This window comes from Tachypleus tridentatus, chromosome 10 (genome assembly GCF_004210375.1).
Source record: "Tachypleus tridentatus isolate NWPU-2018 chromosome 10, ASM421037v1, whole genome shotgun sequence".
In the NCBI taxonomy this organism is placed as follows: Eukaryota; Metazoa; Arthropoda; class Merostomata; order Xiphosura; family Limulidae; genus Tachypleus; species Tachypleus tridentatus.
The window spans coordinates 60,888,882-60,915,392 of NC_134834.1; the positions used below are offsets into that span (position 1 = coordinate 60,888,882).

General features: G+C 32.0%; 1 protein-coding gene across 11 annotated transcripts in view; it reads left to right on the forward strand.

The window, feature by feature from the left end:
* LOC143229393 (phosphatidylinositol 3,4,5-trisphosphate 3-phosphatase and dual-specificity protein phosphatase PTEN-like) overlaps window positions 1-26,511 on the forward strand; it is an 86,551-nt gene that overhangs the window by 41,790 nt on the left and 18,250 nt on the right. For 8 of the 11 annotated variants that reach the window (XR_013015846.1, XM_076461664.1, XM_076461662.1 and 5 more), the window contains 5 exons: window positions 9,402-9,509; window positions 12,986-13,127; window positions 14,582-14,745; window positions 19,988-20,283; window positions 22,418-22,529. Coding sequence is in view for 9 of the 11 variants with exons in the window: in XM_076461664.1 (XP_076317779.1) it covers window positions 9,402-9,509; window positions 12,986-13,127; window positions 14,582-14,745; window positions 19,988-20,283; window positions 22,418-22,529 (822 nt within the window). In the remaining 2 variants the exon portion in view is untranslated. Of the gene's footprint in view, window positions 1-9,401; window positions 9,510-12,985; window positions 13,128-14,581; window positions 14,746-19,987; window positions 20,284-22,417; window positions 22,530-22,946; window positions 23,054-26,511 lie in introns of all 11 variants that reach the window. The other 3 variants (XR_013015848.1, XM_076461668.1, XM_076461669.1) reach the window with 3 other exon arrangements.

Below are 26,511 nucleotides of genomic sequence, written 5' to 3' on the forward strand. Positions count from 1 at the left end.
ATATAACGCATAAAATCTTACAATACAGAAATTTCATAAAATTACTGCAAAAGAAAGTAATTACTTTGAATTTATCAATCAGATGATCTTTGTCATTATGTGAACAAGTTTATCATTAACAACAAGTGATAGAAGTTGCATGTGTTGTGGAGATTTAAAGATTGCTGAAGATTGACTAGTAAGTCACAGAACTGGTAGTGGTGTCTTTGGTGTGATTACAGAAAATTTTTTTAATCTATGATGATGTAGCCTGTATAATTATTTTGCAGCTGTTAAAAATGTTTTACTATATTACTCATGTAAAATTCTCTGTCAAACAAATCTCATTTCAGTTTTGACCAATAACTAACTTTGCTTAGAACCACAATTGGCTGTTCTAAGTAGAAAATTTAGGGCTCCTTTCTTTATCTACCATTTTTTGCAGGTGTGTTATTTTTAAATTATTTGTAGACTTCACATTTCTTAAGTTTTAGTTCATTAATTTTCTTAAGTAGCCTTTCTGGCTACACCTCATCTTCATTTTTTGGGGCTCCCTTTAAGGGTTTCTGACTTCAGTTTTGTTCTTCAAGTCTCCTTCCCTCTTCCTTGGGATCGAACCTTGTCGGGTTGTCTTGCTTATTCTATTTGTGTCCTACTACAAAATTGAGCCATTTAATGAGCCCTTTCAACCAAAAGTTAACTCTTATTCTTCCTTTTGTGATCTTTTCTGGATGTATACTTATCTGCCATTGCCTTGCTTCACCATAGTTCTACCTCTCACCAGTTAAATATTACTTTCTTTTGTTCCTCTGGATGAGTTTTGTCTTCCTTTTCTGGGTGATCTGTCTGTATGTTTTATGGAGTGGTATATTTTTTCATTTCATCTTCACTCATTGTATCTTCAGACTTGCATTTCATGATGACAGACTACTGCTTATCTCATCCTATGCCAGGTAAGTCACTCACTCACACTTGCTTCATTCTTTGAGAAGCTTGTCAAGTGGGTTTCTTGTTTGAGAGTCCTTTACTAACCCATCATATCATCTTATGCATTTGGGGTTTATTATCAGTTGACTTCTCCTCTTTGGCTCCAGGATACTGAGCAGACAGTCATGTTTTCCATCTCTTCTCCTTTTCTATCCACAAGGTTCTATCTCTCTTTGAATACGGTCTTTGTTGGAGGTGCTCTTACCCTTAGTTTGGACATACCTGCATTCCCTTCATTGAATAATTCTCAGTCAGTGGAATTTGCTTCACAATTTCTTTCAATATCTCATTTTCCTCAATTTCTCATAAGTGTTTTTATTTATATACAAGGCTACTCTTTTATATACACATCCTGGTTCCTTTATAGTTCATTGGGCTCTGTATCCTTTCTTGTGGGGTAGAATGGTTTTGGTTCTTTCTGCAATTCCACTATTGTTAGTTTTATAACCTAGAAAGGGAGAACTGTATACTGATCTGTGTTTGGTCAGACTCTGAATTTCATGTATTGGACCACTGACCTTAATGTGACTATTCTGCTGGATCATGCTCCCTGAATTCTGATTCCTGTTGTCAGTCTCTTATTGCATCCTCACCAGGTTCTCCACAGAGTGGTCTCTTCATCATCACAAATTTGTGAATGTGTTCTCAAAAGGTAGATGCTTCCTATCCACTGGTATGCCACAATTTCTTCCTTTTAGTCCTCAGTTCCTCACCTTTTAACTGTGGAGGTAGATACTTTCAGTCAAGATTGTAGGTGTTTTAACCTGTTTTCCTGCTCGTCAATTTGTTATCTTCTGAGTCTTTGTCGGGACCATACCTTGTTGTGCTCTGCTGGTTCTTCTGTATTGGCCACTCAGTTGTGGTTCTTTTTGTTCTGGCCTTTACTGGAATAATGCACCTTGCCCTTATCTGTCCTGTCCCCTCCTTATTCATTCACAATCTCAGTCTAATATTTTTTTCATCCAGATGTTTTCACATTCCTTGTTTCAGAGTGATTTTTCTCTAGTCTCTTGCCTCTGTATGTCTACCCTTTGTTCAGACTCCTCCTGTTCAGGGTATTTTCCTATTATCCATACCCTTCCTTTTTGTGTTCTGTGTTGGTTGATCTGAATTGGCTGGCTCTGACATGATTCTCTCTTCTCTGACCCTTTATGGAGCCACAGACCTTACCCCTGCATGTTTTTTGTCTGGTCCCATACCTCAGCTCAGAAAATCATACCTGTGCCACATCTTTCATTGCCTGTTCCTTTTACTTTGTCTTTGTATCAGAGGTTTAAGCTGTTTTAGCCTTTTGTCTTTTTCTCAGGCTTCCGATCCCTCCTGCACTTCTGTTCCTTAGTTATTCTAACTCTTCCTCTGCTTGTGTATTCAAGATTTGCCTGTTTTAGTTGTTGCTTTTTAAATAGCTGCCCTGTCTTACTAACCTATGATTCTTACAATCGGTCTTTTTGCTTTTCAAAATATGGAAACATAGACATCCATTGCATTATCTCCATTGGGTTGTTCCTGTAGATCTCTCAACACATTCCCCCCCCTCCTCTTTCTTTCAATGGAGCATGGGAGTTCTTTCTAGTTCCTAGTTGCTGGAGTGGTGGACTGGAGGTTTTTTGTGGGTTTTGTAGAATAATGCTGTCTTACAGCTATATGTATTCTTTCAGTGAGAAGAGGGCTATCATCATTATCCTGTTTATTATACATATAAATGGCATGCAGTCTGTTATGCAAGACATTTCCACTGAAAGTTGTTTTGGCTAGATGGACTGCACTTGGTGTAATCCAATATGCATGCACACACAAAGGGGCTATCTCTGAATGTTGTGCATTTATTGAATTTATCTATTGTTGTTGTGCTGTATATTCTACATAGTATGACACAAACTCTGTTATGTAAGGTGCTTCCACTGGATGTTTCCTGTCCAGATGGATCACTCTTGAAATAATTCATTGTATTCAAGGAGCTTCCCGAGGTATAGTTGCCTGGATGCACATCACTTGGCTATCTTGATATCAATCCAGAGTGCTTTGTCTGTATGTTTTCCTCAGGCAGATTGCATGAGTTACTTTTACAAACTAAGCAAGGTATTTTTGTTTTTTTGTCCTTGGACCACCCTTGGCATATGTTGTATCCCAAGGTGTTCTTCTGGATGGTTTCTGCTGGGTGGACAACACTTGGCTTATTCTTGTATGTTTCTCTAGTCCTAGCCATGTATTCTGTTCAGCTCCACCCTATGTATCTTATCTTTACTGGATGAAGAGTGTACCTGTTTTAGAAGTAGTATATACCTCACAGGTGTCACATTTTTATTGTGGCATACCTGCTTTTTTATAGCAATTGCTCTCCAATTTATTATTTGTTTTTATACCTTCAGCAGCCCCTCTACCTTTCCAGTGTGGAATTTTAGCTATGGAGGATCAGAGCTAATACCATGTTGGAAGTTAATGATATCAAACACTGAAAATGTATTTCTGATAGGTAGTTACCTCCCTCACCCATTTTCTGCTGACTTGTTGATGTTTTTGAGTTTGCAAATGCCAATTCTGAAATGAGGATTGTGCCATAAGATTAGAGAGTGCTTATGGGATTGGTGGAGGGTGGTCACATGATCACGTGTTGCTCTAATGATGAAAAAAAAAAGTAGGGTTATGAAAGTCTGATGCACTTTTAAAACATTTACCAATGCCTAGAGGGTAAATAAAAGTCGATAGTTGAGAGGTGGTAATTGCCTATTGGAAATACATTTTCAGTGTTAGAAAATGATAATTTCTGCACTACCTAAGTTCGAGGATTGTTTTGCTTTAGCAGTAAAAGCTCATATTTCATTGTGAGAGCTTGATGCATTTGGATTAAAGACATTGCTCTTCTCACCTGTGAATCTTTAAGTTAGAAAGCCAGGTAAATTGTAGCAGTTTTTAAATATTCTAATCTATTGTATGATCCATATTTTTGTTTTAAAATACATCTTTAAGAGCAGCATTAATTATTTTTGGATTAGCATAATGAGAAAATAGGTTTCTAAATTTTATAGCTCAGTTTAAAAGATCTCAAGGCCAAATATTATTTTTAATTATGATATTTTTTAAATAAAATAAGCTAAATTGTAAAAATGGAAAACATTAGGTTAGATAATGAAACTTAAAAATGAAATAAAAACATTTGTAAGAAATTCATGTGGGCAGCTGTCACATAATGTAATTCAATATCTTGTGTACCCTAATCTTCATAAAGTTTTTGTGAGGTTATTTAAATCATTGACTTAATAGTTAGACAGGATTCAAGGAGCAATCAAATAATAAAATAAAATGAAAATAATGAAAATAGATATGAAACTGTTAGGAGCTTGAGACTATTTAGGATAAATAATTGTAACTAGCTGGGACCTGCAAAACATTAGCAATAGTTTTCATGCCTTTTGCTTAAATTTTCTTTATCATTTTCATGTGTGCCATTTAAGCTATGCTTTCTTAAATTAATTTTGTTATGCCAATAAATCCTGGTTTATGTGAGAAAGTTGTATGCAGTCAGATGAATAAACTCGCACAGACGTAACTTTATGTAATATAACTATACATATGCAAGTTTCTTTAATAATAATGAAGTAAACAGTAAAGTTATAGTATTTGTAATAGTGTACAGAGTTTGAAACAGTTACAAGTATTCAGTGTATTATGTGATTCAAAAGATAAACAAAGATAAAACCCATAGAAAAGAAAAAATCCAGCTAAAATATGTTTATAGTAACTTGTGATATGAACTGATGCTAAGTTATTGCAAGGTAAAGTAAATGTAAAGTTGTAATGAAAGCAAACTTAGCTGAATGTGCAGAATCATCTGAAAGCATGTTCACAAATTGATGACAGGAAGATTTTGAACTAACTGATCATGGATATTTTACACCTAAATAAGTCAAGAAAGCTCATAGAAATTTTATTTAGTGTAATGTTAATTTTGTTTTTTGGAAATTACATGAGATTGTTTTGCAAGTTATTGCAGCATTTTTCTGAAGGTAAATAAACTGCTTCCATTAAATTAAACTTATTTAAATGTGTTATCAAAGTTAAATATTTTCAACAATTTTAAAGTAATGTTTATAAATTAACTGTTTCAAAGAATGAAAATAATAATAGAGCATTCTCTAATATTACAAAGATCCAGTTCAATTGCTATTTGGTAATATGTTTACAGTAAATGATACTTGGGGAAGGTGAAATATGTTCAGTGTTCTGATAAAATCTTGTTGAAAAGGGCTACATGGCTTTGCACTATCAAAGTGTCTGTTGTAGACAATTTTTTACATTATGAATTATTTGAAATCATTATGGCATGGTACCATAATGATATAATGATAACACTACAGCTTTAATAGTACACAATTTTTTATTAATCAGTTTTCCTTTTTTTTAAAAAAAAAAATTGAGCTCCTTCTAAGACTGCAGGACATATTTCTTGATACTTCAGAAGAATACAAATATTAACTCAGTCATATGTCCCTACACTTTTCGGTTTCTATTTAGAAAGAAACAGTTTGCAAAAGAAGCAGTAAATTTACTTTTTTTTTTTTTTAGTACATGAACAGATTATATGGATTTTCTCCTCATTCACAAAGGTGTGACACCTTCAATTATTAATGAAATCATCTTTTTTTACCTTTAAGGAAATTTTGGATGACTTGAAATGGCCTCCTGTAAATAAACTGGTCTTAGTGATTTTGAAAGGGTTACAGACCATTCAGCAGGATAAATTAGTGTATTAATTGTTAGTGTACCATTAACTTTGGTCATAGGCCAAAGATCGTCCACCATCAACTTCATATTCAGTCCAGCATCATCAAGTGAACCAACAGCTTGTTTAGTGTAATCTCTTATGTTTGTATCGGTAATGCTGGATTAACCTAAAGTGCTGTTATCTTCTTCAACTGTATTATCAGTGGCAGTATTTGGGATTGATCATTTCTTAAGCATAACATCCCTGGAAAATAAACTTGGGTTTTGTCTCTGTGAAAATGAAATTCAAGTTTCAGTTTTCATTATGTTTTATGTAGGTAGGTAGTTTATAGTTAATAATGTATTTATTAAAACATATTATTTCAGACAGAACTTGAAATGGCTTTTGCAAAGTTAATTGAAGACTTTTAAGACTACAATATTCTATAACTGGGATGTCATTGTTTTGAAAATTGCTTGCTTTTATCTGGTGTAAGAAATAACTAGAATTTGACAATTTCTGCTTTTTAAGATATAATAGACTGAAACTTGAATAACTAAATTTTAGAGTAGAATTAGCTGATAAATGTTTCTCTACTTCATAAGGTCATTCTATTTGCTGATTTATGTAACATGATAGATTATAGCCATGCATGTAACACTATTAATAAGAGTGTGTGTGTATGTGTGTGTAAATGCTATACTCCAAGAGGAAAGAACCTAAGAAATTTAAAATTTAACACATATACGAAGTGTGTGCTAAGGGTGAGTCCAAATGCATGTGCATCTTTTTAATACATAGAAAAAAGTGTGACCACCATATCTTTTAAGGGAAAAGAACCTAGACACCTGAAAATTTGCACTCATGCTAAATGGACCCTGACAGTATGCACCTGGGTATTGCTTATCCACATGCACATTGTTCATTTTAATGAGGCAAGCTAGCAAAAAAAACTACAGAAAAAATGGTTTCTTAAATTACAAATAAGAATTGCATAGAAACAGGCAGACACTTGTATGTGTAGTGTGCATCTGGTATTACTACTTCTCCAAGTGTATGCACAAGTCATCTATGATGATAATAGGGCATGTGTGTGTGACTGCCATAACTTCAAGAGGAAGGTACCTAGAAACTTAAAATTTTGCACACATAGTAAGTGGATGCTAAGGATGTGTGCCTGGGTATTATTACTTATCCATATGCATGGGTTTGTGTGCATGTTTTTAAATCACAAAGAAAAGACGTGCGAATGCCATAACTTCAAGAGTCTTTTCCCAGACACCTGAAATTTTCCATCCATACTAAAGGTATCTGAGAGTATGCACCTTGGTATTACTTATCAACATGAGTGTGCATCTTTTTTAATTGAGCAAGCTAGTGAAAAACTGCATAGGAAAAAATAGTTGCTTATATAGCAACTTCTAATGTATAGAAAAACGAGTGTGTTTTTGTAACAATACATTCCAACAATGGCTTTTATGTTACGTTACTTAGCAACAAAAGTATATATAGGTTATATGTTTATGCTAAATTTTGTTCAGAATACATGCACTGACAGAGTTAACAAAACATCAGCCTAATAACCCAAGTGAAGCTAGTATATATATACATATATATATACATACATACATACATACATATAAATTGAACAACATGTATGTACTTAAACATATTATTTTCTTCATGTTTTTTCTTTTCCATTCATGTTGCTATTTTTGGAATATTTCTTTCAATTAGTGGATGGAGGAAGTCCTGTTTATTTTATGAAATTTCCTCACAAAAATAAATATTATTTTTGTTTAGTTTTTTCTCAGATTAATAATTGAGGACATACAAAGACTAATTGACCAGTGTTGATATTGGTATAAAATTTCAAGAATTTTCAAAAAATGAATAATTTTTTTGTACCCTTGAAAAGAATATTTTGAAATGTAATTTTATCCTATGACTAACCATTCATAAGGTACAGAACAAGGCTGGCTATTATATATATACATAGAGAAATGATTAATTGCAGAAAATAAAATGCAAATCTCACCAGAGTGAAATATACTATTGTGAATGTAGAATTGTATAAACCTAACAATAAAATTTCACTTTTTTTTGGCAATATATTAAATCTATTATAAAAAGTAAATATTTATGTGTCTTAAGGCTTGCAACAGCTGCATACTGATTACTCTCCTTAGGAAAAAAATGTTTAGGGGTGATAAGGATCTTTCCTCAGCCAATGAGATTCCAAGAAAGCTAGTAATATAAGGAGCAGTTAACACTTGAACAGATTTTGGAACAGGCACACAAGTACTGGCAGTACACAGCACACAGCTTTTTTTGAATTTGTAGATGTAATACTGTGTACCTTTTGATGCTACACCATTGGTTGTAGGAATTGCAGATCAAACAAGATGAAAACTGAAAGTATGACACATCTGTTGACAAAATCACTAATCACCAGTAATTCTGATTAAGAAGTTAGTGCACAGGATTGTATATAAAGCAACTGTAATAATTTTGGGTCTACCAACAAAGAAACTCAAGTATTTGTAACAGAAAAACGTATAATGCATGGTCTATGAATTCTGAAAGAAAAAGGTACTTTCAGTCAAATTTTAAAGTAAAAAATATATTTAAAATCGGTTCATTAGAAAACGCTTTACAATAAAAAAAAATCATAGGATTTGGTATTTGTTCTTTTTCAGAGTAAAATAAAAGATGTGATTTTCACAGTATTAAATGACAGTGAGCTACATGCAAGAGTAATGAAGGAAAGAAAGACCATTGATTTTGTAAAATAAAAATGTGGGATTTTCTAACCAAAGTTTTGTGTTGATTGGCATTTGTTTTTCTGCTTTTTTTTTTGTCATAAATTTCAAAAAAGTAAATAATCACTATGTGAATTTTGTTTACATATAACTAACTTCTACTTTGCAATAAATAGTTTGCCTTTGAAATGTTAGGCAATGGATATCAGAACTTTACTGTCATTTAATGTTTTTTTTATATATTTTTTTTCTGTTGGAGTGTTCTTTATATTGAGGATGTAGGCCTACAATAGAAATTTGGTTTAAAGAATATCTGCTTAATAGTAATCACATCCTTGGCTTGTGGTGTCTAAATTTAATTTTTGTTGTTGTTTTTCAACACACCAAATATACGTCTTTTGAAAAACTTGTTTTCATGGTATTTTGAACTCCTGGGTCACTGAGCCTTACTTGACAAAGTTTATATCCATCACCTATCATGTTGATAAATTGTTTTAGGGCATTCATGTAATAATTACATTCATAAGTGATATGATTTCCATCTATCTTGGAATGTTTCAGTTCATAGAGTTAATCTTTTTCCATAATGTGCCTAAATTATTCACATATTATAGGTATTCAAGTCTCCCTCCATTGTACATTTCATTTTTTTCCTTATGATTGACAAAAAGCAGAATTATTAGTAAAGAAATGTATTCTTTTCTTATTATAAGGCTGCAATTACATACAATGTTTTTTATATTTGTTGTTAATATTTTGTTTTTCTGAAAAACCTTTGATTTTTATAGTCTACCAGCTGTTAGTTTTTTTTATCATATAGAATTTTATTGAAATTCACATGGCCTGATGTTTTTATTTTGTTGGGTTTTGTATTCCAACAAAATTTTTATTTTATGATTGTGTATTTTGTGCATGTAAATATTTTATTATGCAAAAGTTTGTGCTCACACAATATTTTTTTTTTTTTTCAGGGTAGAACAGGAGTTATGGTATGTGCCTACTTGTTACATAAACAGATATGCTCAACACCTGATGAAGCTATGATTATGTATGGTCAAGCTCGAACTCTTGACCAGAAGGTAAAAATTTGCAGTATCAACTTTTAGTTCTCTATAGATTGGACAGATATTGTAATGTGTAGAAGGTAGGTTTAATAGTTTTATTTATATATTCTTATGACTTAGCTCAAAGATGTTATTATGTGTGATAGCTACTCTCACTTGGGAGTGTTACGATCATAAGGTAGTGGTTAAATTATTGGAAAATGAATTTAATTAACTTTTCATGATAAAACAGTTTTTTTGTTTAAAATGTTTTTTATTTCCATCATTTGTTTCACTGCTTTAAATAATAATCAACTTTAATGTGTTTGTCTGTAAATCATTATTTTGGAATGATAGACAATCAACTTATCATAATAGTTTATCCTAAAAAGGTAGTTTCTCACATTTCCTCTAAAACTTCACAAGAAATGAAGGATTTTAGATCTTATAATGAATACTATGAAAGCTGTCCACAGCTCTATCAGAAATTAGGAATGTTTTTCTGAAGGAGCTCTAGCTTTTTATAATAAGTTAAAATCTCATAAGTAAATGTTGATGACATTTATGGTGAAATTCCTAGGACTTTAGTGTAGAGAGGTATATTGTATCATCTCAGTACAAGAATGTAATAATTTTGTTTTCTAACAAGATTTCTTATTCCAGGTATTATACATAGCTATTCTCATTTGGTGCTGCCATCTGTTTACAAAAACTTTTTGTATCCCACAGACTTTTTACTTTCACCCATCCCTTGATTCACGTGGTTAAACTGATTCTTGCATCTCCATCAGTAGTAGTAGTTACATACCCATGTAACTGATATTTTACCTAATTATCACTTCTTGTTTGGCATTGCTCATATTTTGATTTTTAATTTGTACTTTCTTCAAGTTGTTTTTGTATATTTGCATCAATTTTGCTCAATAAGTTAAGTATTTATTATACAATAGTGATATTTAATTTGTTTTGAAGTAGAATTTTTATATTTCTACCCAGTTATGGAATTTAATACTTCATTACCATTTTTTTGTACTTTTTAATACTTTTACCAATACAGTTGTGTTTGGCTATTCATTCTGAATTATGAATTTCAAGTTACCACTTTGAATGTTATCTTCTATCAGCATATTTACATAAACTTCAGGTGGTAGTCCTCAAATAGGGAATTATTGGCTTTACTTCATCAGGATGTAGATAATCCAATGAGCTTGGGTTTTGGAGCCTTCACATTTTGAAATATAGTCTGCTGTCTTTGGAAAGATAAGGCATTTTACCATTATGGTTTTTGAATATTTTTTTACTATTATTATTATTGTTGTTATCTGTAGTTTTTGGATTGTTCCAGTTCATGCTTGAAATGAAAATTTACTTGTATCCTTTGTCCTATAACATTAGTTAGGCATAACATGGGTTTTGTTATTTTAGGATTACCTGTAATTCATCTTAGTGTAATATAAATAGGTTAACTGTGTTGTTTTTCTTTTTCAAAATATAACATCTTATACATTTGCTCTTGTCAAATACGTATTTCTCCCAATATTGTACCTGTTACTGCTAGGTTAGGATTTTTAAATTAGAGCTTTGTGATGTACTTTGTCCTGCACATTTTGATTAGGCTTAACAAGTATATTTATTTACCTGTAATTCACATTTGATAATTAAGTTAAATATTTTGTTTTCTTTAACATGTAACATTTTATACATGTTTATTTCACTTCCCACTTATTTACATTTAAATTATATTAACTATATTGTTTTCTTAATTCTTTATACTTTTTTACAGCTAATTTACTTTTGTGAGGATCCCTGGTTGCCCTGACCAGAGTCTGCTTTGCCTTCCTCCACCCTGTTAACTGGTACTTAGGTTTCTGTCTAAACTTGAAGTGATAGTTTGGTAGAATAGCTTGAAGGGAGTCATATGGGTGTGTGGCACAACTATTTGTGGTGGTTTCTTGTATAATAATTTCCATGTGAAAATCGGGTAAACCATGTAAATTAAGGGAAGTGAGGGAGTGAAATTTATGCAGCATGCAAAACGATTATTGCAAATAGAGGGCAGTACCGATCAAAAATAGCTGTGTGCATGTTGGAAATACATTTTCAGTGTAGGAAACATAATTTTAAAGCTGTCCTTGCAAAGCACAGCAAACTAGTCAGAGTTAAACTTGTAACTAAAAGGTATTGTGAAATTTGTTTTCAGTACAATAATATCAGAATTAATGACTAAAAGATGAGAATTTGTACAGTGAAAGATAAATCTTTAATACAGTCTTTGAATTGTCAGAAGTTTAATGTTTTCAAAAGTTGTGGCTTTATACGGACTAGCCAAAACTTGTTTGTTGAAAACGAAAATATTTACAGTGGAAAGAGAGCTCTTAAACAGACAATAACAATGCTGTTTTGATTGGTATGTGTTCTATTCAGTCATGTCAGAGTTCATATTTGTAATTTTAATTTAATTAAAAATAAGTATAATAATTTTGTATTGAAAATGTTCGTGCACTTGTAACTCTTTGTACAAGTTGCCTTACAATTGTACATTTTTGCTTTGTGCCCTACAGCTTATCAAAACTTTTTTATTTTAATTGTTTATTTATAATTTAAAAGTATTTTACATCTCTTTTATCCTGCTTGTTTGGTTGAATAGTTAGTTTGTCTGATCCTTCTCAAGATGTTTTTTTGTAATTTGTGTTTAAATGATACTTTATTGCTTTTGTTATCCCTCTGGGTAGGTAGTTATAGTTAAATATCATGCTAATTATTCTTCTACCATTATGATATTTGTTTATTAATTTTGGAAAAAGCAAGTACTATACTACGATCATTCTCTTCCTTGGAAGTATTTCACTTTACTGTTTGTGGCTTCTGTTGTCTTGCAATATGCAGGTTTGAATTCCCATCCCACCAAACCTGCTCACTCTTTCAGCTGTGTAGGTATTATAATGTGGTGGTCAGTCCCACTATTTGTTGGTAAAAAGTAGTCCAGTAGTTGGTGGTGAGTAGTGACCTTAAATACCTTTCCTCTAATCTTTCCCTACTAAATTAGGCACAGCTAGTGCAGGTAGCCCTCATATCGCTTTGCACGAAGTTTGAAACAAATTGTTTAATTTTTGGTCAAGCAGGCTGTTACGGTTTGTTTATATCATTTTTCAAGACTTAGTGATTTTTCTCAAGTCTAGCATTCATCTATAAGATTCTTATGATGTTATGTGGTCTTGATCTATTTAGACAAATCAACAGTCATTGTTCACCAAATGTTAGGGACTCAGTTTAGTTTGTTTGTTTGTTTTAACTGTGGGCCCTAAAACTTCATCAGTCCCTAGTCTTGTCATATTTCTTGGGCAATTAACATAACTTCAGATCAACAGTTTCTTTAAATGACATTTTTCTTTGTATTGATGAGTCTATCATTGTGTTAGGTCCATGTTTTTGTAAATATCAAACACAAACTAGAGCAATTTAGGACTTCTTTTATACAATATCATCTAACGTACTCATTTAATCAATTTTAGGGAGTTACAATACCAAGTCAGAGAAGATATGTGAACTATTATGGTGAGCTAGTCAGTAAGAACATTGAGTACAAACCTTTGGCATTGATTCTGAGGTCAGTAAAACTTGACCCAATTCCAACTTTTACTGGAGGAACAAGTAGTAAGTACAATAGTGGTCTGTCTGTTTTTACATTTGACACAGTTTATTGTGCTTACAAAGACAGATTTCATGTTCAGTTTTATAAGTTATTGGTTTATAATTAATATTTTTACCTATTTTGAAGTTTCATATCTCTGTATAATTTCATACATTTTAGAGAATGGGTGCAGGTATAAATGCAATTTAAATTTAATTCAAGAACTTTATTGATATGCTCCTCTTTCAATTCAAGGAATGTGTGAAAGTGGGTTTGTGGCCTCAGTTGAACAAAGTTTATAACATACAGCTTGTTACACAAGCACCAAATATTTGTCATCATTTATAGATGTCAATTTGGTAAGCTGTCAGTGCAGTAGAGGACATTAGTTTTATATAAGCATACAGTAATGAGCCTAGACTTTGATGGAATTGAATGTCTAAAATATTGATACAGCTGTAATAAATGTGTATTTATGACTTGACATTAAATGGTTCAAGTGCTTGGAGGGTGATTCAGCAGTTAATGTTCAACTTTTTTAAAAATCTTATTTAACAGAAATTCAATCTGTCTGATTATCAATATGGTATAGATGAAATAACATTAAAATTTTTTTCAAACTGAAACACCTTTTTATACTACATTATGTTTGAGGATTTAACTAAACACTTTTTTGTAATTTATGCCTGTCTTTTAGTGATTTCAGATATATGTAAAAAGTGCATAAATGAGAACTTGAAATCTAACTTGGCTAGTCTTGCTTGTATAGGTGTACCACATTTATTTTTCACCCCATTGCTTTAAAAGAAAAACTGTTTTCTGATTAATTCAAATAGGTCAACAAATGTTTATGGTTAATTGAATTGCACTCTTTGCTCTCATGAATTGCAGTTACTTGTTACTTAAGAATAGTGTGTTTCGTGCAATAATGTACACATTTTCAGTGTTTTAATTGTGGTCATTTTTAACTTTGTAGTATAGATACCAATATTTTGATTGTTCATACTGAGAATTTTATCTCTGTGAACTAATGTAACTGACAACTGTATAAAAACACATTATTATTCCCAGTGAAGGATGAAAAAATATTTATAGGCTTCACTGGTGAAATTAAGATTATGTCTGTATATGAATATTTAATATTTTATGCAAATACTATTTCAAGTATAGCCCACCTGATAATTACTGATACTTAAAGAAAAAGTCTTGTGATGAATGTCTTGTAGTAGATTTAAAGATAATTCTTTTATGCCCCACATCTCTTAGTAATATGTAAAGGACTAATTAAAAGGAGTATGAAGAAAACATCTTCAGTAAGCTGTTTTTCTAACCTTTTGTTAAGGCTTAAAAGCAGTAATATTGTACTAGCATAAGTATTGTACACGGCTGCAGTAAATTTAATATTGTTCTAATACTTATTTTAATGTGTGTGTATGTATGATAAGAAGACACAGTAATACATATATACATTTTGCAGGTCCATATTTTGTAGTGTACCAACTAAATGTGAAGCTATACACATCCCCTGTGATAGATTTCAGAAAAGGCTCAAAGTTCCTACATTTTGAGATTCCTCAGTCAATACTAGTATGTGGGGATATAAAAATTGATTTCTATAACAAGCCCAAAATGATGAAGAAGGTAGGTTGTTGAAAAATAATCTTGTATAAATTAATATTTCAATGAATTGTGGAAAGCTGAAACTTTAAAATGCCTTAAGTTACTCATGAAAGGTCTGGATCATTTTGATGGTTATTCAAAGCTGGCTTCTTGTATAAAATCAAGTGTTGTCTTTACTCTTAGCATTTACAATTAACTTGAACATTGATTGAAACACCACTTTCACAATTAGTCAGTGCATCCTGAAGTATACATGCATCTTTACATTTTAGATTACCGTATTTTGTTTATTCCCCTAGTGTTCTTGTTCTGAAACCTCACATGTTTAAGTTAAGGAAATTTATAAATTGTTGACTAAGAGAAATTACATTCATAATGGAAAATTATGTTTAATCCAAGGATAAAGTGTAAACACACATCTTAGCTCTTTTTGGGAATAATTTTGTGAAGACATTTTATAAAATTAGATTTTCTTTTTAATGTTGTGGTTGAAAGCAATCAAAATATGAATAAAGTGTGGTGTAAGGGCTATAAACATCACCAGCAGTGAATTGTACCTTGTTTATGATCTGGAGCAACATGGTGATAAGTTTTTCTGTTGTTGTTTAACCCTTTTGTAATGAGATCAGAATAGTATCCATGAGTTAAGTACTTATTCTACAATTATTGATACAGTATGGATACCTTCAAAAAATTTGATACACTTTTAGTAAAGATTGCAAGTTGTTTGTCAGATTTCTTAACAGCTTTTTAATAAAGCTTTTATTTATGAAAATGTGAAGTCTTTCATTACTGGTCTTGAGTGTGAAGGTACTTTCATGCTATTAATAAAAAAACTATTATTCTTCCCAAAAGTCTTGTATTTATTTATGTGTTGTCTATAACATCTCAAATACATTTCAAACATTCGTTTTTAATAAAAATATATGTTTTGTCTGTTATTTATCTCTACCCTAACTGTAAGTGATCTGTCAATTTGACTGACCTTGTATTCACCATAATTCTTAGGTGAATAAATATAAATTATGCTTTTCTGTTTCAGAATGGCTACAGATTACAACATGACAATGCAAATGGTTAGCCTAAATACCTTAAATTTCATTACATTATATATTTATATGTATTTTTATTATCTTGATGTTCCAGATGTGCCTTGCTAATATTACAAAAGCTGCATTGACATGGAGCACATGCACTTATGTTATGGTATCTAATAATGTAAAACTGATCTTTGGTATTTACAAAGTCATCTGCCTTGGCAATGTTTTAGTGGATGAGCATTTTGTGAAATAGTCACATTTCAATGATAATACATTATGTGTGTAAAGACTATTGCTATTTACAAACAAGTTTTTAAACTTGTTTTTTAGATCATAAAATGGTAAATACAGAAATCAAACAAATTATCTCTTCCAGTTACAACCTTTGTACTTGGTTGCTATTTAGTGTAGCTTGATAAGCTTTTTTTTTTTTTTTTTTTTTTTTAAGGTTAATTGTCTTTAAAAAAAAAAACGAATGAAATTTTGAACAGACTGAAAATGACTTATCTAACTTTATAATGACTGGGAAAGCCACTAAGCATAAAGTTTGAGCTTTTAGTTGGTTATTCATTTCATGTATTGAAGTAAGTGTATACAAAGGACCATTTATAAAAATGTAAAGAGGTAAGTGGTGCCACTGTTCAGTACATAAGCTATAGATAAACAAAAAAAAAAAAAAAGTAATTTGAGATCCCAATTCATATGAAAGTATAGACTTTGTATTTGGACATCACAAATACTCTTTTTAAACCAATGCTCCCTTCAGGATACCACATGGCATGCAAAAATCAATACAAATTTTGTTCCTGGATATTACGTGTTGTTTCTTAATTGCTTGTGTTGTAAAAGTACAGAAAATGGCCATTGTTCTCTTCAAACTTTGCTTTTGTGACCTGGATAAGGAAATATAGAAATTAACCTATTTTCTATGTAAAAATGGGTAAATTTGCACATTTCCATTTACATAGTCTGAATAAATCAACATATGAATCAAGATTACATGTATTTATACAAAAATGAACAAAAATGTTTTTAGAAGCGAGTAGTTTTTAGAGATTTGCGACTGTAATGTAAATCACTTTCACGTGTTGGCCCCAAATATAGTCTCAGCAATTGAGTTTGTTAGACCAAGATCACTGATCAAATCATTGAGGTCTCTGAGGGGGGGCTGCTCTCTATCTGGTACAGGGAGCTCAGGGCAGTGTCTCACTGGGGTGATGGATGATGGAAGGTCTGGATACATAACAGGATGCATTCTTGCCAGCCTGACATTTGGAAGGATCCACCATGCAGAAGTAGTAATTGCTTGAGTGGTCAGTGGGTTCACACCAAATTTTTGGAATAGCAAACTTCATGGCTCTCTTATCCTCTGTACCATCCTGCAAAAGAGTAAAATTGTTATTATGAAGAATAAATTTATTTCATCCACAACGAATGTGTAAGAGGCTCATGTGAAATATTTTGTGATATTTCTTCTAAACTATTGGAAATTAAAAAAAATAAATTAAAAGTTATATTTAAATTTTAAAAGGTCTAAAATTTGTATAATATAAAATTTTACTCTTCAAGCAAGCAAAAATTATCTGTCTTGCCTTCTAGAGTATTTTGCAGTGCTTACATGTAAAATGAGATGCCCATTGTTTTTCTTGATCCCTGACAGGCATGCCGAAATATGCATTTTAGGCTTCACACATTTTTGCAGATGCTGGCACAGAGTACTTTTTTGCTGTTGTCTTGATAAATTGGCCACATGCATAACAGAATGCATCTGGAGAATGCTGGTAGCTTCTTTATGCCATCTCTGATAAAATCAAATGGGTCTATGTGTTCACGCAGGTAGCTTGAACTAAACTGAAGTGGTGAGTGATGAGCTCCTGTATATATTACTTTGTAAAGTTTTTTAGAAAATTCTAGTACGTTCTACAACATTCTAGAAAGTTCTTGATAATTCTTGTAAGTTTGAAAAAATTCTCTATCAGCTACTCAGCACTGAATTTACCTGGAATGTTCTGGAAAATGGGTAAATTTGAAAATTTCATTACCCAGCTCACAAAAGCAAAGTTTGAAGAGTAAAATAGGTCTTTTTCCATTTACTTTAGGGATAAGCAATTGGGAAATAACACTTTCTGCCCAGGAAAAAGACAAAATAAAAATTTTGTTACATAGTGTTATGTAAGATAATGAAAAAATTATTACGAATATTTCTCAATGAGATATGACTGCAGGTAGCTCATGTATTACATTATTCAAAATATGACTGTCAGTTCATTTTTACTGCTGGCAAGTAACTGTTTTTTAAACAAAACATTTCCTAGCATATTGAACAACTGCATTCTAAAAAATTACAGTGAACTAAAACTTTTGAACTAGATTAAATGTAAAATAATAAAGCAATTGAATAATTTACTGGGAAAACATGCTATCACTATATATCAGGTATGCACTCTACTCATGTAAACATAAATAATACAAATTTTATGACAAATTTTTCATGTTAAAGGTTGTTGATGTAATAATGGTTGTTTTATAATATTCCAAATCTATAACTTCTGTACATGCAGAAAACCTTACAATGAAATAATTGTTGCCCCTTTTTGCTGATAGTAAAATATGCCAACTGTCTTTTACTGGGGTATTAATTAAACCAATCAGTTTTTCTACAGAAATTAGATATTGATTAGCACTTTCCAGTGGCACACCAGTATGTCTGCAGACTTGCAATTCTAGAAACTTGGTTTTGTTACCACTGGTGGGCAGAGAAACAAACAAAATGTTGGTTATCCTGTTTAGAATTGGGAAATCTGTACTTGATCAAGACATTTATGCAATGATTAAAGGAATACTTAATTTCTACAGACCATTGATAGATGTTTTAAAAGTAGAAACTAAACTGAAATTCTTAATTTGATTTTGTTCTGCTTCTCTGTTGTTATTAGTGCTAGAGTTTAACTTAATTGTTTATAAAAAAAAAACTAAACAAAAACCTTTTGTATAATCGTGCTACTTAAAGTTAAACTGATTCCAAACTGTTACAGCACTGCTGAAATAAAGGGCAGAACAATGTCTTGGTTTATTCACTGTGAAAATTTTGTAATCCTAACAATAGTTTCAGTATGGTTGAAGTTATTCACCATTTTTGGTGGATTATTCAAGTAATGTATTTATGATGCTCACTATTATATTTGACCCATTTTATATTCTGTAATTCAATAATGTATATATGCTGTGATAATTATGTATTGTAAATCACCATAGCTGTTCCTTGATACAATAGATTACTGTGGTTTAAGTGAATTGGATTTTACACTCTTAGTTTTAAACTATCAATAGCTCATAAGTTATTTTCTTTTAGTGATGGTTAAAAGAGTTTGTAGAATATAGGAAAAAAAAAACGTATAGAAAAGAACAGAAGGTAAGAAAATAGGTAAAGCCATTCTTTATTTGCCTGAAACACTACAGTATGTAATAATGACACTTGCCAGTGGTGTTTTTAGTGATAATCTAGGCTATTTCTTTGCAGTGTCATATCATCTGTTGGATTTTGGAAAGCATGTAAAAAGAGGGACAACAGCAAACTAAACATACTATAGAATGAAACAAAAAACCTCCATTAGTTGTATGCAGATAGCTGTTTTTGAGGGCAATTTTGAACAAGTTTAAGGCACAAAATCTCACATTTACTTGCATCATTTGCAGGAAATTGGACATTGGCATAGCTGTTTGTTTTATCTATAACTATACCATATTGGAATCTATTTCATATGAATATTTTTTTCCTTTGGTATATTGGCATTATTTTAATGGTACTTAGAGTTTCTCTGAGCATTTTACTGGAGATTGAATGTTTAAAACTTACTATTATTGTCATAACTTTAACTGTTGAAAATCCCTTGGAAAAACTTTTGTAACCTGCTCTGTACCATTTCTGGAATATTATAACATCAAGTGGGTGATAATAAATTGCCTAGATATTTGTAGAAATTTAAGTAGACTTGTGCTTCTCATAATTTGATGACACTTCTATTCAACTTTCTTCAATACTTTCACTGTGTGAATAGTAGTCAGTTTGTTTTAACTGCTGGAACCTTGTCTTCTCATGATTTACTGATTTGCAGTGAAGCTTGTAATATTTTTTTAATATAAAACCATTTTACTCACTTGGTTTATTTATGGCATTCCAGCCACTGCATTAGATTAATATTTCATAATTTTATTATTTTTAGGAAAAGATGTTTTCATTTTGGTTCAACACATTTTTTGTAAAGTCTTTGGATGAACCTCCTAGTGATGTTATACAAGCTAATGGTTTCATAGAGCAAAATAACTCAACTCCAAGTAACAACTGCAACCTAAAGAAGGAGTATGAAAGACAGAAAAGCAAATCTGAAAGGGATCCTAGTTCTGTGTCTCTACCTAAGTTTGAAATATCTGAAAGGTTTGAAAGATCAGAGCGTGAAGAGAGCTGTATGTCATTATCAAGGTTGCAGCATAATTATACTCAGTGTCAAAGGTGCAGATAGTAAGTAATTTTTTGTATTTTTAAATTCTAGATCCATAATTGCATTTCTGAGAAACTACTTTTACCACATGCCTTTGAAAATAATATTCTGTAACATTATGCAGGTTGAGTAAAAAAGTTGTGAAAAGAATTTTTAAATGAAATTCAAAACTCTGAACAGTTTGTTAAACATGTTCCATCCAAATACTTCAGTAACAGCTGGTATGGGGCCAATTGTGGCCTGGTGGTGTAGTGTACTGGACTATGAACTTGAGGGTTCATGGTTTGTGGCATGGTTTGTGCTATAAATCTCTGCTCCACACTTTGGGATCAAAGCTGCACTCTACAGAGGGATGAGGCCCCCCCCTTCCCCAGAAGCACAGTCTGCGGACTTGTGACACTAGAAACCAGGTTTCGATGCCCATTATGGGCAGAGCACAGGTAGCCTATTGTGTAGTTTTGTGTGATGAACAGATTTTACAGTTTGATTAGAATAGCTCAAGAGTTGGTTATGGGTGACTTGACCAGCTGGCTTCCATCTAGTCTATCAGTGAAAAGAAAATAATAATAATAGTTAGTGCAGTGCAGAGATAGTCATTGTGTACTTTGTTCAAATACCTGAAATAAACATCTGTTGATGTTTTCATTATTGACATTTCAGAAGAATCTGGCAAGTCCTTTAACCGTCTTGCTATGGACTTGGTTCGTGTGACCAACCTTTTAATCCCAAAGTAACCATTAGTTTACATATTATAACTTTCAATTTGGTAGATTTTCAGTAAATATCACAAGCTTGTTGTGTACAAAAGATCAGATATTATAACTTGAGTATTTTTACTAAAAATTTGTCTAAATATATGGAGTTAGAATGTTGACTGCTATGAATGCAAAATGATTTTCATGTTAAGATTAGAAATACTTTCTTTTTTTTCATCTAAAAATTATCAAATTACACTTGCATAATCTCTAAATCTCCTAAATAAATACCAGTTTTTTTGAGTAAAACTTTATTTCCTCTAACTCTATATGCATTAAAAATATCAAATCTAAAATGCCTGTTTTTCTTTCTAGAATAACTACATATTTTAACAGGGTACTAGAGTTCTTTATTTTTAAAAGTTTAAAGCTCATAACAGTATGTTTCTGTATATATTTATTTTATTACTTTAATGCCATTTGACCTGTGCCTGTTTAAAGTTGTAAATTACTTTTCAAATGTGAATGTGTAATTGTGGTATTGAATTTTTTATTGAAAAACCTGTTTGTGTGTATACCTTTTGTAGAATTTTTGTTCTTTTCCCCCATTATCTCTCCAAATAATTTTTGCATTTTAGGAAAATGTAAGTGAAAAATGAAATACAAAGAAAAGATAATTTATAATTTTTCCTGATCGTGTTTGTGGTTCTTATTTAAACTATAACTGCTGATATCAGTATTTATAATCATAAGCAAAGTACATGTGATTTTTAGATTAAAATAGTTCTTAAAGTTAGGTAAAATACCTTTTAAGCAAGAAAAGGTCCATACAAGGAACTTGTTTACATTTCTTTTAGATGTTTTTAAAATGTTATTTTATATTTTAGTTTAATCAACAAATGGTTATATATTTTGTAGTTAAGTTGGTTCTATCTTGTTAAAATGTTTGAATTTTAGTTCAGACTGATGAATCCTAATTTTTTTTGTATTGGTGTATTGAATCTTCATTTTGTTTTGTTGTTGCTGAACAATATTTCAGTAGTGTCAATAAAAACTTCCTCCATGAAATCTAGACTAAGTAAAACAAAAATTAAGTTGCATTATCAGGATTAGTTTGTTTCATGCTAACCACAAGAAAATCTTTTGTCTTGTGAGACTGTTGCAATTTCTGTTGGTGAGCATGCTTGATGAATAAAATTCATCAGAAAAATGTAAATTTAATCCTTCTTGGAAGACTTCAAGATATATCTGGAAATTTGATTATGGAATTTAGTAACAGTCCACTAATTTTCTTTGTTTGTAAATTCAGCTCTGTTTTCTAAAAGTCATGAAGTAGTTACTTTTACTCTATAGGCTCATTTCATTATCTTCTTTTAAGCTGGCTGACTGTGGTATTCAAAACTAGTATTTGTAGTAAAATGTTAAGAAAGTGATGGTTTTATTTTTGATAATTATGCAGTAGGCACTGGAGTGGGGATGAAGGAAAACTTTCTACACTTATTTTGCCAAAAACCCAGCTTGACAAGGCCAACAAAGACAAAGCTCATAAACTTTTCAGCCACGATTTTAAGGTAAGGTTGGATATCAGCTACTGCGAAATTAAACTAGCCAAATTATGTTAAGGTATAGATTAGATATCAACCACTTAGAAATTAAACTAGCAAAATCTTGACCTAGATTTTGATTTCTTGTCAATGTAGCTAACTAATAATAAAAAAAATTGCTTCTTTAAAGCAAGTGATTTGATAGAGTAGAGTTCAGTTGAAATCTGCGATAGATTTTTGGGTATATTTTCTGTAAAAGTTCTATGTGAAATAAAAGTTTTTATATTTCTTCACTACTAGTTCCAGTACTAAAAATATTAACATATTTGGACTACACATTATATAGTGCAAGTCTGTATCAGGAGTGTATTTTAAGTACATTTTATCTTCTATAAACCTTTACTAACGAGGTATTTCAACTGTACTTCGTCTTTTCTTTAATAGATAATTTGGCAGAGTATCCATGATGAACAGGTGGAAAGTGCAGCAACTAATTCATAATGACTCTTGTAAAGAAAGTTTTTAAAGGTCAATTTGTAGAGGTAATTCAGGTAAAAGAAACAACATTTGGAAAGCCTTTCAACTTCAAGTTAACTGAAGTGGACTTTGAAGGTCTTAGATAGTATTTGAAAGAATGAAAGTGTACATTGTTTTTGATTGGTTGTTTTTGTAATGTAGTTGAGTAATTAGAACAACAGTGTAACGAACTGATAGTATATAGGCCTTAGTCTCTGTTTAGTGATAGTTTCATAGTGTAACTTTTAGAAAGATTTTTTTGTTTTACAAAATTTGTGTGATTCAAGTTGTTTATATTTGTCTCGGCCAGCTTGTATTATGTTCCATCAACATGGCATGAAAGATGGAAGGCTTTGGAAATGTTGTCCTCTCTACCTGTATGACTTTTATAGATTTGTCCAAATGTTCAATTGTTTGGTGGAGGTTTTACAGAACGTTCTTTTAAATAGTTTTTGTCATTAGTAAGAACAACAGGCAACTAGTGCAAAAAACTTAATTTATAAAACACTATGCTCATGTAAAAAGGCCAACATTGGAGAAACTGAAAACACTTTGTAGCAAGATAAAAGAATTTAGACTGAATAATACTGATACAAATACATAACATGTTCTACCAGTGTAGAATTGTGTTGACAGGACATAAATAAACTTAGGACTGTTACAGACACATTAGATCAGAAATTCTACTAAACAAGAAAAATGAAAATCTTTCTACATCAGCATGCTAAAACCGTTGTGAAATAAGAAATTCAGTCCTTGAAGACACGAATTTGTGATAGCCATTCTTCTAATCATTACTTATTCCACTAACAATGGTATAAGAACCATCAGACGATTGTCACTTTCACTTCAGTTCTCCTAAGTAGTGCATAAAACTCTGCACACTATTGCAAGCTGACACAAATTTAAAAGACAGAAGGCTTTTCTGTGTCATCCTTTCTATCTGAACTACTTCTATAACTAATTCTCCAAGATTTTCTTTACAATTGTCACCTGAGGTAGGCAGTTCCTGCTCATCTCACCATTGTTTCTACTTTATCTATTGTAAGATCCCAGAAACAGTGTCTTTTGTATTTATATACTAACTGTTTCAGCTTCTTTTGTTGAGGCCCATACCTTCCCTATATGTTTGTTTTCAATTCGCTTAACTGTTTCAAAGGCACTGTTTACAAAGTATTTTAGTTGCACTTTTTGTGTTGTAAGGATGACATTCATTGTCATCGATGAAGTGTTATTTATTTCAGTCCTTTATCTGATGTTGTATGATTGTATTGTTAGTCTTGCTGTAATGTTTTGTAAAACTTTAAGCAATATTTCTTCACTGTATTTAGCATTTTACACTGTAGAACTTAGTTTCAACTTTGGCAAACACGTATCTTTTAATGAAAACCTGTAATGGATCAGTGAAGAATTTTGTAATTATCAGTCTTGCATGTGGCCAAGTACATATATATATTAATGCAATTTGTTTAAATAACATCCCTTTACATAATTAGAATGAAATACACTGTCAACCTTTCTTTAAAATGTAACAAGTTAAAAACAGCAGATCATTATTCAAGTACTATTTATTTGAAGCTAATTTGTTTTTTTCTGTATTATTTACCCCTTGATGTGGATTCCTGTATGTTGTGAAGGGACCTCACAGAGAAGATTCTGTACTTTCAGTTTACTTCCTCTGGGATCTAAACTTCCACCTGTGTTTGTGAATGGGAGGAGGGGATCCTGGTGGTTGAGGGGTCCAACTCCAACACACCACTTTGGCTTTGAATTCCTTGAGATGGCCCCCCTAAGATCAATCAACTAGTCCATTTGGGCCAGGGTCCACTGAGTGCCAGCGTAGGAGGTCCTCAACAGGTGTAGTGAACATTGTCTGATACTGTTGTTCAGGTATAGTGCTCAACAAACCCTGGCGTTGCTGCAGTGACCTTATAAGGCACTGTAGTGCATCCCCTCGTGGAGCTCCATGGTGGGTGGAGTCAGTGGTCACCGAAATATTATTTTTTTTTATTATGGATACCCCTCAAATAAATAAAATAAACAAGTATGACAACATAGAGAAAAATCTGACTACTGGCAAACAACCGCATATTGATCACTCTGTATGGTTAAATAACTTGAATCTGACCTGTGACTTTTAATTCTATATTCTATAACTGAATAACCCTTAGGGCAAATGTCTCCATTTTTTTATTCAGAAGGGTTTAGAAGGGCTTGCTGGCTTACCTAAATTGGTAAACAATTTACGGTCTGGGGACATTTTAGTGGAAACAGCTTCATCACAAGATTCCAAACTCCTCTTGAAGTTGAGGGCCATTGGGGATATACCCATTGAGGTTACTCCTCATTCTACTTTAAGTTCTTCCAAAGGGGTTATAGTTGAGATGGATTTAAAAACCATTCCAGAGTCTGAGATTCTTGCAGGTTTCACCAGTCAGGGTATTATAGCTGTTTGCCAAATTTTTAATCCTAGAGACAGGATTATGGAGATGACAAATGTTCTAATATTAACAGTTATAACATCAAGTCCTACCACAATCAAGGCAGGATATCTGAATTGTAAGGTGTGGCCTTATATCCCTAACCCTGTTAGATGTTTTCATTGTCAATGATTTGGTCATTTAAAAACATCTTGCCATGGTTACTTGACATGTGCCTGTTGTGCTGGTAAAGACCATAATGCTTTTGAATGACAACTAGAACCACATTGTGTTAACTGTAATGGTCTACATTCTTCCTGTTTTACTTCCTACCCGAAATGGGTGGAAGAGAAAAGAAGTACAACGTCTCAAGGCAGTTCATAATATTACTTTCCCAGAAGCTCACAACTTACTATTCCCAATTCCATCTCAGACTTATGCTGCTGTAATCAATTTCACTACTAAAGTAGGAGTCCAGACAGACCTTTCTGTGCTTCCTACAGAATCCTTAACAGCACATCTTAATCTAGTACCCTCCAAAATCAACAAAGCTAACAAATCAGTATCTACTTCTATCTCTGTTCCTACCACATCTTCCAGTTATTTCCAAACATCATCTTGTTCAAGCCCACATGTTTTTATGGTGTATTCCTCTCTTGACACCAAAAACAAAAATTAAACAACCCATTCATTCATGTCCTCAATCACTGAAACGTATGTCTACAAACTCCGACCTACCAACTTGATCAAGAGCAGGATCACTAGAGAATGACCGACCCACACCTGGTAACATGGTTGTAAGCAGAAGGTCTCTGTGCCATATTCTCCTCCAAAATAAAGAAAAATGGCCACACTAATCCATTGGAACTGTCGAGATTTTCAGTCAAATGTGAATGATATCAAGGATTTCATTGACTTTTTTATCATCCCAAATGTCTTTCTTTACGAAAAACATTTTTAAAACATACTAATACAGGTTGTGTAGGACAAGGACATGGGGGAGTACCACTGCTGGTTGATCAACATGTACCAACCCACTCTTTGTCACTGAATATGCCCTTGGAGGTCGTAGC